Below are 13,706 nucleotides of genomic sequence, written 5' to 3' on the forward strand. Positions count from 1 at the left end.
TAGAGCCATTCGCTGTAGAAAGTCATCGTATACTTTTGAATCATTTCAAAGGTGAGAATTGGACGCGCACACACACACACACGCTAAGGTGACGTAGCCTTCAGTAGGTGCCTTAGAAGCAGTCGGCAGAGCAGGCGTAGTTTCAAAGTCGTCTTTGCCCCGCTTGTTGGGTCCCCTGCATTTTATGTGGCCCAGAGTCAGGTCGTGAGAAAACCTGATTAGACCTCCAGGAAGGGCGCCGATGTGAATCAGCCTGGTGTGCGAGACGGAACAGCCGACGGTCGGAAACCGCACGTTACACTGAGACAGACCGTGTGTCGCCAGGAGTGGTGGGCAGTGGCCTGTTCATGCCGTCAGGAGGTGACCCTGGGAGGAAGCTGCCAAGCACCGACTTCTCGTGTGAGCAGCAGGCACACTGCGCTTTGTCTTACAGCGTTTCACTTGGCCCAGACCACCGGCCTGGGACGGTTTAACATCTGTCTTGCTCCCCAGGACTTGACTTCCATGGTCAGTCACGGTGGCTCGCTGTCCGAGGCCCCCGCTCTGCTGTAGGCGTGAAAGGAGGGGCAGCTGGAAGGGGACGTGCAGCGAGGCTGCGTGGGCCACACACGCGGTGCGGTTCCTCCCACCCGTGCTCTCCCTGGGCCTCTGGACATGCCACCTGTGTTGGGGCGAACCTGCTCCTCGGGGCCCTCAGGGTCTGGAGCTGAGCGGACCTTTGTTTCCCCGCCACGCCGGACTCTGCTCTTTGCTCTGCAGGGGTGAGGGGGCTTTGGGGGGCATGAGAGGGGTGTGGCCTGCCGTGCAAGCCAGGGACTGGCAGGTAGGCCCTGCAGGCCAGACCCAGCCCGCGACACGTTCCTGTGAATGAAGTTTGTTGGCACAGCCACACTGGTTCCTGGGGCTGTCTGTGGCGACCTCTGCCTGTGCTGCAGAGGTGGACCTGAGTGGCGCCTCGGCCACCAGGTGGCCCACCAAGTAGAAAATACCTGCTGTCGTGCACAGAGCCTTTGCTGCCTCTGGGCCAAGACACCGTGCGCTGGCGAGGGCTGGACGCAGCACGAGCAGGGCCCTGGCAGGCTTCGTTCTAACCAGACTGCCCAGGAGGCTTGTAGCAGGGCCGAGTCGGGTTTCTCCCGGACAGGGAGGGACGTCGGGGGAGGGAGGCTCCGAAGGGTGAGGCCGGGTTCAGGGGGGCCCGGCCCCGGCAGTCTTTGAGTGCGTATCTTCAGAATGAGCCATTCTCTTGGTTCATCCTTGCCGAAGTCATTCTGGGATTAATATTATGCCCATTGCTCCTCCCAGAAGTGATTTTGACAGAAGCTTTTCAACCTTTGGATCGAATTGAAAGGGTCAAAAATATATTTCAGAGTGATAATAATCCGAGTGACACGTGAAGAGGTTTTAAAGTGACAGGCTTTGGCGTGAAAGAGTCAAGTTTCTGATCTGCCTCGTTAACGAGGATGTAGCTGGTTAATTAGGCTAATTATCACCTGTTCAGGGCAAACATGCATCCGGGCTCTTGGCTTAAGTAGCAGGCTCCCTCGTGCCTTGGGAGAGCCCCCGGGGAGGTGGCAGCTTCCCTCGCAGCCACACTGGGGCCTGAGGAGTCCCGTTTGGTTGGTGAGACCTTCCTAATCTTAGGTCTTCATAGCTTCCTGACGCAAGTTACACACCGGTTTTATGCATAATCGGAAACAGGCCTCTCTCAGAGTCTGGCCTAATTCAAATTACGTGGATATCAGTGTTTGCATGGAGTAGTTTTGGTTTCGGGGTGTAACTGCCTTCACTGAGTCCGTTTTTGTGACTCTACTCACACGCGTGCACACACACGCACATGCATGCGGAAGACAATGGCCAAAGGGACCCTGAGTGTCATCATAGTTAGTATGTAGCTGTCAATGTGTCTTTTCTATTTTTCAACTAGAGGAAACAGGGAGGGACTTTTATTTGCCACATGGTTTGAAGCTGCCTGTTTTGTTTAAATGTGTATGTAGTACTTTGAAATCTCAAAGAACGTGGTGAACAGGGTTACTGGGGTCACCGTGGGGCGTCTGGCATGGACTCCGCACCTCTGTGCACCAATGAGCCATCTAACTGCAAGTGATGCTGGGTGTCCTCCCTGAGCCCTCGCCCTGGCCAGAGCCCGGCGGCACCACGGCGCTGGTGAGCAGTTGGCTGCCGGCGGCAGTTCTCCCTCTTCGCTCGCCTTCCTTGTTCTCTGGGCATCTGTTCGGCCCGACGTGCTCGCGTGCAGTAGTTGAGCATTACAGGTGCCCTTCACTGGTTGTCTGGAAACACCTGTGCGAGTGCTTCTTTGGGTACAAGCGTGAGTGTTCCTGAGCTATGTTGGCGGCAGCTCGGCAGACATGCACACGGCAACCCTCCTGGGCACAGACCCTGTCTCGTTCTACCCTTCGTCTCTTAGTTTAGCCTCATCATTATTGAGTCACAGCAACTAACAAAGAGGCTGTTGCTCCAAAGAAGCGCGGCACTGGCTCTGGCCGAGTAACCCAGAGTAACCCAGAGCTGTTGGCACAGACGTACGCCGGTGCCCTCTCCTCCAGGCAGGCCGCACGGGCAGGCGCCGTCGGCCGGGTGTGTGTGCACTCGGACTCTGTGCACTCGTGTCCAGCTCCGTCCCTTTCCTCGAAAAAGCTTCTGTCAGTGACACAGTTGCATGCCTGACTTGCTCGATACAGTTGCATGTCCGAGACGATGTCACCACACGTGACATGTGGGGCCTGGGTCGGTCCCCTGGAACTCCGTGGTGACGTCTGACCTCAGGGTTAAACCCGTCACCAGTTCACCCCTGAGACAGGCGGATGCTGCGGGCACTTTGATGGGGTGGCGGTCTCACACCCTGCGCCTGTGCCAGTCTCTCCCGTGCCTGCGTCTAGGCTGGCTCTCTGGGGGGAAGGACAGGACCGTCGCAGCCGGACGGGCATTGCTAAAGCGACACACTCCACCTTGTCCTGAGCCGAGAGGAGGAGGAGAGGCCGTGAAAGTGGACTGGGACCCGTCTCACTGCATTTCACGAGCCGCAGAGCAGCAGGGTGCCAGCGCGCCAAAACGTGCTCATCTCCATGTGTAGGTGGAGCCGGACCGATTTTTATTCAGTTACTAATAAGTGGAATGAAGAGTCCAACTGGTAGGGTTTTTAAATGTTGAGATGATGTTTTAAAGTGTAATTTGAGAAGATAAGTAAGATCATGTTAGGACTCTCCGCTTCTGTATCACCATGGGAAGGCGACATTGAGGGCGCAGCTCCCAGTTCGAGCTGTGTGTTTCGACATGACTCGTCTGCCCGTGAGCCAGTCCCAAACAAGCAGGGTCCCTGCAGAGCCTCCCTAGAGCACACACGCCCGCGAAGGCGGTGCCGTCACTCACGCAGCCCTCACATGGCCCCTCCCCCAGTTCCGGACCTGTGCTGTGGCCTGTCGCAGGTTTTCTCTTTTTAGTTTAAATGGTAGGTGTTAGAAGAATTTGAGAAGTAATTTATTAGGTGAATGTTTAGGATACTGAAGAGAGGACCTGAACCCAGTGTGGAAACCATAGCTGTCATCACCGGGGGACGTGCATCTTGCTGGCAGGAGGCAGCTCTGTCACTCGCTGTGTGGCCAGCTGCGGTGATCCCACTGAGTGAAATGCTCACGGATGCTGAGCCAGCAGGGGAGGCCCCCTGGCATGAGAAGCAAGAGCCCGGGCAGCCCCAGCCTCCGTCAGAGATACGTCAGGGCACAGCCTCGCCACCCCCGCCCACCCCAGCCCCGTGCGGTCCCCCCAGGCAGCCCCAGACTGTGGGGAGCGGCACCGCAGGCTGGGCCCCTGCACTGCATGGTGTGGACTTGCGGGCTGGCCTTGCCCTTCCTGCTCGCTGCTCTGCGGGTGCCTCTCCCCCGGGCCTCCCTCCTTTGGCCTTGCTGCCACTGGGAAGCCTTCCCTTACCTGCCCTGGCCATTAACAGCTGCCTCTTTTAAGCCTATGATGGCATTTTACTTCTTTCCCTTTCCTTCTCTTTTCTCCTCCTCCTCTTTTCTCTGGCAGTGAGGTTGTTCGTGAATGCTTTTTCTCCTTCAGTGGCCTGTGGTTTTGCTGCGGGCCTGCCCAGCCCCTCACCCCTCTGTCCCTGCAGAACAGCACCTGGGGGGGAGCAGGTGTGCAGGCCTTCCACGGGCCCTGTCCCGGGTGCTCGTGGCCCTGCAGCACCTGGCAGAAGTGCAGGGTCCCTCAGCTCCCGAGGACGGCCGCCCCTGCAACGTGCTGCCGCGGGGGCACAGGAGCTGGGCTGCGAACCTGAGACCCCGCACAGGTGGGGTCCCGGGCAGCGCCCCCTGGAAGAAGGTCTGCATCTCCACATGGACTCTTCACGTCGGTCACTGGTCCACAGGCCGGTTTTCCTGAGGCAGCTGGAAAACACACAGGGTTTTCTGAAAGTCAGGCGGTGGCCTCGGTCCTTTGTTATCGGGCTTTTGTCATTTCATGACAGGCAGTAAGCTCTGGTTTAACATTTTTATTACATGTGAATAATAGAGTGCATATATTGAGGTTTCATAGATGTAATTTTGTTAAATGTACATCATGGTCGATTTAAAAATGAGGGATTTATTTTGTCATTCATAAAGTTGTAATACAGTCTGGAGAAACTATTTGTTAAAAGATAGCATCTACTTAACCTCCTTATTTATTTCTTGTAGGAGAAGGTTAGATCCACAATAAATACACGAAGAAATAAGTAGATAGGGGAATTTATCTTGGAAATAAGATCCCTGTCATGGTTTTGAAATGTTAAATGCATGAAGACCCGTCAAAGAGATATACGGATATGAAATTTTTTACAGTGCATTTCGAAGTATTTAGTTATATTTGTCATTCTGTAGTACCAGTAAGCAGTGATCACAAGATACAGTAATTTCAAAGTCAGTCTGAGTCAGTGGATGTAAATACAGTGTCTCACATTTCATAGAGATATTAATTGGCAATTTTAATATTAACGAAGCACTTAAGATACTTTATATATGACAGATCTGAACTATCAGAAATTTTTACTTCATTGCATTTAAGATCTAATGTTATAAAAACACAAATACAGATAGCAAATTGAGGAGTTTTTATAAAAGGTAATTTCATAACTTGATTAATAGGAATTTGTGAAATTCTGAATGATTAATATGATTAAAATAATCCACATCTGCCCCACACTGAGGAGTTAATTATTTGGATCCTGGGCCTCTTTGTCAACCTTTATGAGATGGAGGAGGTTTGTAAAATCATGGTTAAGGCCTTTATGCTCAGGATCCCCTGTCTTTACGTCTGCATACTCACGTCGTAATGTGAACCGGACATTGCAACCCTGTCTCTAACTAACTTGCCAAATGCGTGCACCAGTTGATGATGGCGAGTCAGGCTGCTGTTGTCCCCTCTTCTGTGGCCTAGAGCTTGTCATTCCCCAAAATGTCTTAGTTTCCAATGTTGGGTTTTAATGTGCTTTTATTTGACGGTTCATTATCCTGAATTAATTAGCTAGACACTGCTGTACCAGGTACGGGGAGGGCTTTAACCGACAGTATTGAAAACTAAAAAGCACATTGGGCAGTGGTCCCATGAAGACCAGCGAAGGGAGGCAGAGGCTTAGCCAGAAGGGGCCTCCGAGTGTTTGTCCTTGGTTCCTGTCGCCGTGCCCATTGGTGGCATCTGCGCCCCTGGACTGTGGGGCTGGGACATTGTCCAGTGCGAGTGCTGTTCTGTCGTTGTCGGGCTTTTTCTCACGTAGGAAATAATTGAGGTTTATTTTTCTCAAAGGCTTATTTGACCAAGGGTTGTTGTAGTTTTGTGTTTATTCTCATCAAAGTCAACTTTTTAGGCAGCCGTGTGGTGGCTCAGAAGGACCCCCGCCCGGGGCTCTGTGCGGCCCGGCGCCCCTGCTCCCACCTGGCGGCGGCGGCGGCAGCGGTGCCAGCAGACAGGGGCTGTCTGAGCAGTTTAGTGTGGACGGCTTTTCATTTAGCCTCTGCTCTGACAGCCCGTGCCCTGGATAAGTGGCGTCGGCCCGCGCAGGTGAAATCTATTCTCACATTTGCCTCAGGGGTGACTGGACTGTAACAGAATTTTTCAAACCCGTTGGGCCCAACCGCAAAGCAGAGAATAAATGGCTGAAGTGCCAGGCCTCGACAGCAAAATCAATGCCTGGTTATACAGACATGACAGACCGGCCTGCAGTGCCCCCGCGCCCGCCGCGCCGCGGGGCTCTGGCCTGTGCCTGTGGGGGCCGGGGGCACCGGGCTGACATCGTGTCTTCTGCCCTCCCCGCAGGAAGTTCACCTGCCACTTGTGCGACCGAAGTTTCACCGAGAAGTGGGCGCTCAACAACCACATGAAGCTGCACACGGGAGAGAAGCCCTTCAAGTGCACCTGGCCCACGTGCCACTACTCCTTCCTCACGGCCTCGGCCATGAAGGACCATTACAGGACCCACACAGGTGGGGGGCCCGGCGGGCCGGGGCGGGCGGGCAGGGGCGGGCGGGCCGGGGCTTCGGCAAAGTGGGTCTCCTCCGTGGGAGCTCATTGCCGCCGTGTGGGTCCGTGTGGGTCCGGTGTGTGGTTAAACACACTTCGTAGGGGGGATCTCCACGGAGGTCGGGGGGCAGAACACGTGCATCTTGCCTTTTGTTACTCAGACAAACTCCTGTCTTTTTGTTACTCAGACTTGCCTTCTGTTACTCACCACCATATTTTTGAACAGTATTAAACCTTGATTTTTTAGACACCATTTAACATTTTTTAATCCAGTTAATATTTCTCTTAAGAGGTGAATGCTCTCCAATTTAAGAATTTTTGATAATTTACACAGAGACTCATCTGAATTCAGCCACTATAAAATTTTAGATAATAATACATTTAAAAAGTACAGATTCACATACACTTATATCAGAACATGTAAAGCCTGCGTGGAATTTAAACACACGGATGGAGAGCAGCACCCAGTGCCCCTGTGTGCGGCACGTGTGTGGCACGGCTCGCCATGTGCTCGGCGTCTGTGGCTTGTTTTCCTGACCTAAGGACGGGGACCTCGACTCCCTCCAGGGGCTCCCTCCCGCCCCAGAGCTGTGGCTGAGAGCTGTGTGGTGTTTTGGGGGTCCTCTTCCCACCTCTGAGAAAGGATCGTATTTCAAGGAGGAAAATAAATTTTAATCAGCATTCCCAAATGTTCTTCTGATTGCCAAGAATCCTCTATTATTGTTAGAAATTATAGGTTCAAAGTTCTCCGGGAGCTGTGTGTGGAAGCCGGGCCTCCTTAACTCCCCTGACAAGGGCGTTGACGATTTAAGGTCTCCGGCCTGCCCTGAGAGATCACTTATATCGAACAGCAGATGAAAAGCCAGTGCAGATGTAATTTATCGTCGGCGTTTCCTTCTAAAGAATAATTGTGGAGACTTGGCTGGATCAATAATATGGATTTTTGTTGTTGGGTCTTGTAGTCTGCACTGTAATGAGGGGCAGGGACAGTGACTGTTTTCTAATAGAAAACAAGGGATTGGTTTCCATGTCTCTGTACCTTTGAATGCAGAACAGCACATGTGAAACTAATTCAGGTTGTTAACAAAAGTCTCCTACCATGTGAATGTGGCATGTTACAGGAACCCCTCACACGGAGTAAAACACTGCATTTAGTTCTTAAAAATATTTTTGAAAAATACTCTGTTGCCCCCTCACCAACGCTAGGCCTCCTGCCCCTCAAAAAACAAAACCAGAAAAAACCGGTAAGTAAAAACCGAACATAGCATGACAAACACATCGAGCCACCACGGTAAACTCACACCCAAGACACTGGAGACTAACATGCAGATAAAAGCCTGCACGTCAGAGCTCAAGGTCACCAGCGCTTCCAGAACCAAGTCCCACAGAAGAGCAGCGTCGTCCATGTGCTGGTGCAGATGTTCGCCCAGGGCAGGGCACCCAGCCGAGTGCACTCGTGCGGCACACACGCCAGGAAGGAGCCCCGCTGCCAGGGGTCTGCTGTGTGGGGCGTGCCTGCACTTCACAGGACGAGGGGGACGGGGCGACCGCCTCTGGGGTCGGTGGCAGGCGAGACGCTCCGGCACCGTCTCCGCTGCCACGCGCTGCCGGGTGTGCGTGTGTGTGCACACCACACAATGCACAGTCTTTGTGCCCACCAGACGGCAGAGGGGGCAAATCGTGGAGAACGGTTGTGCCTGCACGTGGAGCAGTGTGTTAATATTAATGAGCAAATTATCGTCGGGGATTTAAAAAAGTCTACATTCGGTGTTACTTAATTGATAATACAGCTGGTTAGAAAGATTTATGTTTCTAATTGATTAAATGATTAAATGAGTGATTATAATTAAACTTTATTCTTCACAGCCCATCTACTCTATTCCTTTTCTCTGTATTGAAATAGTGATGTCAAGAAATAAACTTAACCCCAAGATAGTAAAGTGAAGATAGGTAAATGTTTAAATTCAGCTTCATTTTATAGATGATAATAATGAACGTTTGAACATGCCCCTGTGAAGTAAGATGAAGCATAACTTGGCGAAAACTCTCTTTATTAATACAGGTTTGCCTGAGCTAGAGAAGCCAGGCTCGCTCCTGCAGGGAAGGCCTCTCTGATTGATTGCCCGACCTGTTCTGCCTTCTCGCAGGCATGTTGCTTGCGAGCTCCTAAAGGCATCCCTGCCTCCCAACCCCCCAACCCCCCAACCTCCCAACCCCCCAACCCCCCAGGCCAGGGCTCCACTGTGATGCACCCAGGTGCTGGGAGTGAGGAGCCTCTCTCAGACCCTTGGAGCCGTGTGGCATTAAAACATCTGAATGAGTGAGGTAGATACAGAGAGGTAGGACTGATGGATTTCACTTTTGGAAAGCCATTGTCTGATTTCACTCCCTCCAAGGTTGGCATTTTTGTTCTCTCTGGCCCCGCCTCGCGAGCCTGTGGGACACGCCGCCCGGCTTGCTGGCACTTACTGTCTGAATATGCGGCGGTGGAGAGATAGATTGCGCTTATAACAGGTCGGGCGAATGTTAGCTTGTGTACAAATGCTTTCACAATGAGCGTGCACACACGTGTAACCAGCCCCGAGTCTGCCGAGTCTGTCTAATTGCTGCAGAGCTTTCCAGTCCCAAGTTACCATTAGAGATGAAGGAGGGGAGTTTTTGTACCATTTCTTCAGCGCCACGCGACTTCCATCTCTGTGTCCCCGGAGTGTGAGCAGCAGCAGCAGCATCGACCTGCTGTGGGTGATGAGGAAGGGGAGACTTTATTGTTACTCGGGATCCTCTGTGTGTTCCCGGAGACCATTTAATTCACATTATTAAGTAGGAAGTTATTAAAGAAGACTCTGATAGAATCAGGTAAAACCAATTCAATATCCTTCAGTAGTTAGACAATTCAATAGGTTTTATTTAAGCAGAATCATATATACTGTATATTAACTATTCCAAGCAATCTTTACTCAGCTCAGAAAGGCCAGATGTATGGGAATTGTAAAAAATCAGGATATGTATAAAAACTGTTCAAGTGCATAAAGCAGCCCCATCTGGAAGACATCCACCAGAAATGAAGTTGTACGAAACCATTCCATTGATAATAAAGCTAATTTTTATGGGTCTGACAAGTATGTAATTATGTTCAGTGGTGCTTTTCAGATTTTATCACAGTCAATAAACCGCAGTGGTAATTTCATTCCCATTTGACATATTTACATGGAAACATTTGATTGGAGGAATTAGTAACCCTGAAAGCCTTGATAGATCTGTTTTAATGATCTGTGACCCCCTTGGTCCCTCATGTGTTTGTCGTCGCAACAGGCGAGAAGTCGTTCCTGTGCGACCTCTGTGGCTTCGCGGGCGGGACGCGGCACGCCCTCACCAAGCACCGCCGGCAGCACACAGGTGAGTGTGGCCCGGCCGCCGGCCCCGCGCCTGGCTCCTCCGTGTGCCCAGCAGCCCTGGGTTCAGGGTCCCACTGGGAGTCAGTCCTGGTTGTCTTGAGCCCCAGCTCATCCATTTTCATGTCAAAGACCAGGCCCACTGCACGTGGGCCAGGCATCCCCCGTGAGCTGGTGCTGGCCAGGAGCAAGAAGGGTTGGGCCTCCAGAGCAAACACACAGGCTCTTCCAGAAAGCCGGCTCTTCCAGAAAGCCGGCTCTCCGGACCTCGCAGGGTCACCTCGTCCCTCGCAGGCCCCCTCTCAGGGCATCTGCGTCTGCTCCACCCGCCCCCTGCCCAGAGCCACCTCCCCGCCTGCCTGCAGCCTCCCGGCCCTCCTCCTGCTCACCTGCCTGGCCACCTAAGGCCCTGCCCGGCAATTGCTCTGTGAGTTTGATGAATGGTGTCGTTCTAGGGCATCACCTTTCAGTCATTCTTGCTCTTAAGTGTGGATAGCAGCGGGGAGGGCAGCACAGGGGAGGGGGACATCGAGGGGCTGCTTCCCGAGGTGCGAACTCTCGGGGATTCAGTGCAGTGACGTGATGCCTCATTTCAGGAGCCCTGTGGGGTGGGAACTTTTGAACATTTGTGAAAACCATTTACCTGCGTGGCATGCTGTACTAGGTTCCGTGAGTGATTATTTCAACACATAAATTATGTGTGTCTGGGACAGTGCTGTGCTGGCACCGCCCCTTCCGGGTGTCAGTAGAACCACTTTTTACTCTCAGAAGTGACCTAGTGTAGATGCTAAGTCAGGCGGCAACACAATTTGTAACGAGATGTTGAACGAGAGGTACCATGAGAGGGGCTGAATTCGGTACATTGTGATTCTAGATAGGAGTTAACTTGGTGTCTGTAAGGCCACTGAAAACCCATGCGGGCCATGTCTTTCCTCTACGGACGGAGCCCCTGGGCTTCACACGTCCCTCTGGGACCAGCGCTGTCACAGACCCGGAGAGAAACCTCCAGTGTTGAGCAGAGGAGCAGCGTGTGGCAAGTCTCCAGAAGTGGCCTGCAGCCCTGCGTTGTCAGCCCAGGGACGTAACGGGTCTGGGCAGAGGGGCACGGGAGAGGTTCGGGGGGCACTGCCCACCCCCTGTCCTGGAGGAGCTGGCCGCAAGTGGGCGTGCAGGGCGTCGTCCCCCGGCCACACCCGGGGCCAGGACACCTTTGCTAGTGCGTGCCACCTTTGCCAGCGTGGGGCGCTCCTACTTGCCGGCCCCGGGGCTAGTCATGCAGTGATCACAGGTGTTTACGGGGCTGGGGCTGGGGCACGACCAGCCAAGTGGGCAGCTTTCTCCTTGATGTCAGGTCCAGAGGCTCCTTGTTACTTTGCTGTGAACTTGATCCACGTTGGACAGTGTCTCCCAGACAGAGGCGTCTGTCTTTGTGGCATTTGTCTGCCACTGTGGCACAAATCACACATGATCCTTTAATACCCAAGCCAGTTCTGAAGACGGTTTGCTTCAGCTGAACAACTAAGCACAGCTCAGTTAATATCCTGGATCTCTGGAATTTAAGCAGCACGCGGCTTGTTCCCTGAAGGCCAGCATCATACGGCATTTGGCCAGCAGTTGAAGTCTGCTCTGTTCCTCTTTGACGTGGTTTGCCTTCTCACTACGGACAGTGCACACAGGTCACACTCAGCTCAGGGAGGGCAGGGGCCCGCATGTTCCAGGCGGCGTCAGTCACTCCCTCCTGTGGTGCTGCTGTCTGGGGGCTGACTCGGAGCCTGCTCAGGAGCAGGTCTTTACGTGGGGTTGGAGGGCCTCGGCCAGCTCCGGTGCCGCACTGCCCAGAGGGACACCACCTGGGCACTGGCAGGGGCGCGTGGGGATGTCCGACCGCTCCCGCACACAGGGCTGCTCGGCCCTGCGTCCCGGTGCCCCGTCGTCTTCCCCAGACTCGGGCAGAGGAGTTGGAGGCTCGGACTGTTCCTTCGTGGCTACTTAGGCCAAGATGACCGCCCACAAGAAAAAGAGTGAAGCCCGCGCGTCATGCCAGGAGAAACAGGAGGGACGGTGCCGTCTCCTTTGCTCTGCTCTTCGAACAGGGTGCACTCAGCTCCTGTCGTTCAGGGGCAGTCCGTGTCCTGCCTCCGGATTTACGCAGCGGGCTGGCTGTGCCGTGACAAAGGAGTCATCGGGCTAGTCCCAGGGCACCCAGCAAAGCTGACCTTCCCACCAGCATGTCCCTTCACCAAGTGTGTGCTCTCCAGAGAGGGCCACCCCCTGTCGTGTGCTGGCAGGTGGCAGGAGCTGAAACCCTTCCTGACACCTGTAAGGTCTGCTCCCACCTTTTACTGTCCAGGAGTTGGGTTTGCTCTTCTCCTTTTGTCTGTGTATTGAAACTGACAAACAAGGAAGTACGCCTGCATTTCCTGAAGAAACGGTCATTCCTGGCTAAAAAAAATAAAGCCAGTTACCATGTCCAAGCGGTTGTGTTGAACATGCCCCAGAGTGAGTGCGCCGCACACGAATTGCTGGGTGCGGGCCTGAGGGAGCTGCAGCTTATGGGAGCTGCCCCTGCAAGCTCGTCCCGAGGGGCTGCTGGAGCTGGCCCCTGCTTGACGGTCGTGCCCCGGCCACACTTGGCAGCCTGTGTGTGACCCTGCCCTTCTCACCACCGCACACTTTAGTCTGCGCTGCTGTTGAGTCCAATGGGAATGAACAGCGTTCAGTGTATTGCAGTAGTATGCTGGCTTACTGTGAACTTCACATTAACAGAGTTACAGAGAAGACAATACATGGCAGTGTTCTTTAAAATTATTGTTTTAAAATTTAACTTGTATGACATAAAAATGCCATTAGTTTAAATGAGAGAAACATTTGTCACGTTTTTTGAGTCCTCATGTTAAGCCCCCAAACCAAGACAGTTAACCTTCGGAGGGTTGGGCGGCCTTCAGTTTACACCCCCGACTCCGACAATGTGTCTGGCATGCGCCCCCCCCTCCCTCCCACGCCAGTCAGAGGCGCAGCAGGTGGGCGTCGTCCACCACGGCCGCCGCGGCAAACACACCCACAGCAAGTCACAGAGTCAGGACATTGTTCCAACTGAGGCTGAACGCAGTAAGGAAACCGCAGGCTGTGTGTGTGCATTGGCTTAACTTAAAAAGTCTTCGAATCGTCGGACCACTTGGACTGGTCACATCGCAAGTCGAAGATTTGTGCTGCCGCCCCGAAGGCTCGTGGAGCTGCTGTGGTCATGGCAGCACCGCGTCGGCACCCGGACGGGCCGGCCAGTTACACACCAGGAAACGGACGTTTTTTGCCAGTTTATTGGGTTGACCAAAAAGTCTGTTTGTTTTTTCCCATAAAGTAAAAGACGCATTTTCCATTTTCACCAATAACTTTGCGGATTTGCATACTTTGAGTGTGTGGGCTGTCTCCTGTGTGGGAGAACACCGATCGCACCGATTGTTCTCAGTTAATGTCTCGGTTTGATCACCGTCAAGTTCAGCTGGTCCACCCGACCGTGGAGCATCGTCCAGTGAGGAGGCTCCAGCACAAAACTTCGCAAACCACTTTTGACGCGTTTGATCAGTCACAGCACCTGCTGCATGTACTGCACAGACCTTTCTGTGTGTTTCAGTTGTGTTTTTACCTTTCCTGAAATAATAAAGCATAATATGCCAAAAATGTTTATCTTATTCCATCTTCAATATTAAAATGGCTACACAAAAATTCACCAATTTTGATGTCTTTTTTTAAATGCGGGCTAATATGACAGCTGTCAAAATACAGTAGCAGAATTATTTC

General features: G+C 52.9%; 1 protein-coding gene across 1 annotated transcript in view; it reads left to right on the plus strand.

Annotated features, from left to right (window-relative positions):
* ZNF407 (zinc finger protein 407) overlaps positions 1-13,706 on the plus strand; it is a 298,073-nt gene that overhangs the window by 185,783 nt on the left and 98,584 nt on the right. Inside the window, exons 5-6 of the mRNA XM_037145755.2 lie at positions 6,313-6,479; positions 9,829-9,912. Coding sequence (XP_037001650.2) covers positions 6,313-6,479; positions 9,829-9,912 — 251 coding nt within the window. The remainder of the gene's footprint in view (positions 1-6,312; positions 6,480-9,828; positions 9,913-13,706) is intronic.

The sequence above is a fragment of the Artibeus jamaicensis genome, unplaced genomic scaffold (assembly GCF_021234435.1).
Source record: "Artibeus jamaicensis isolate MK-2021 breed Jamaican fruit bat unplaced genomic scaffold, CSHL_Jam_final contig_354, whole genome shotgun sequence".
NCBI classification, from domain to species: domain Eukaryota; kingdom Metazoa; phylum Chordata; class Mammalia; order Chiroptera; family Phyllostomidae; genus Artibeus; species Artibeus jamaicensis.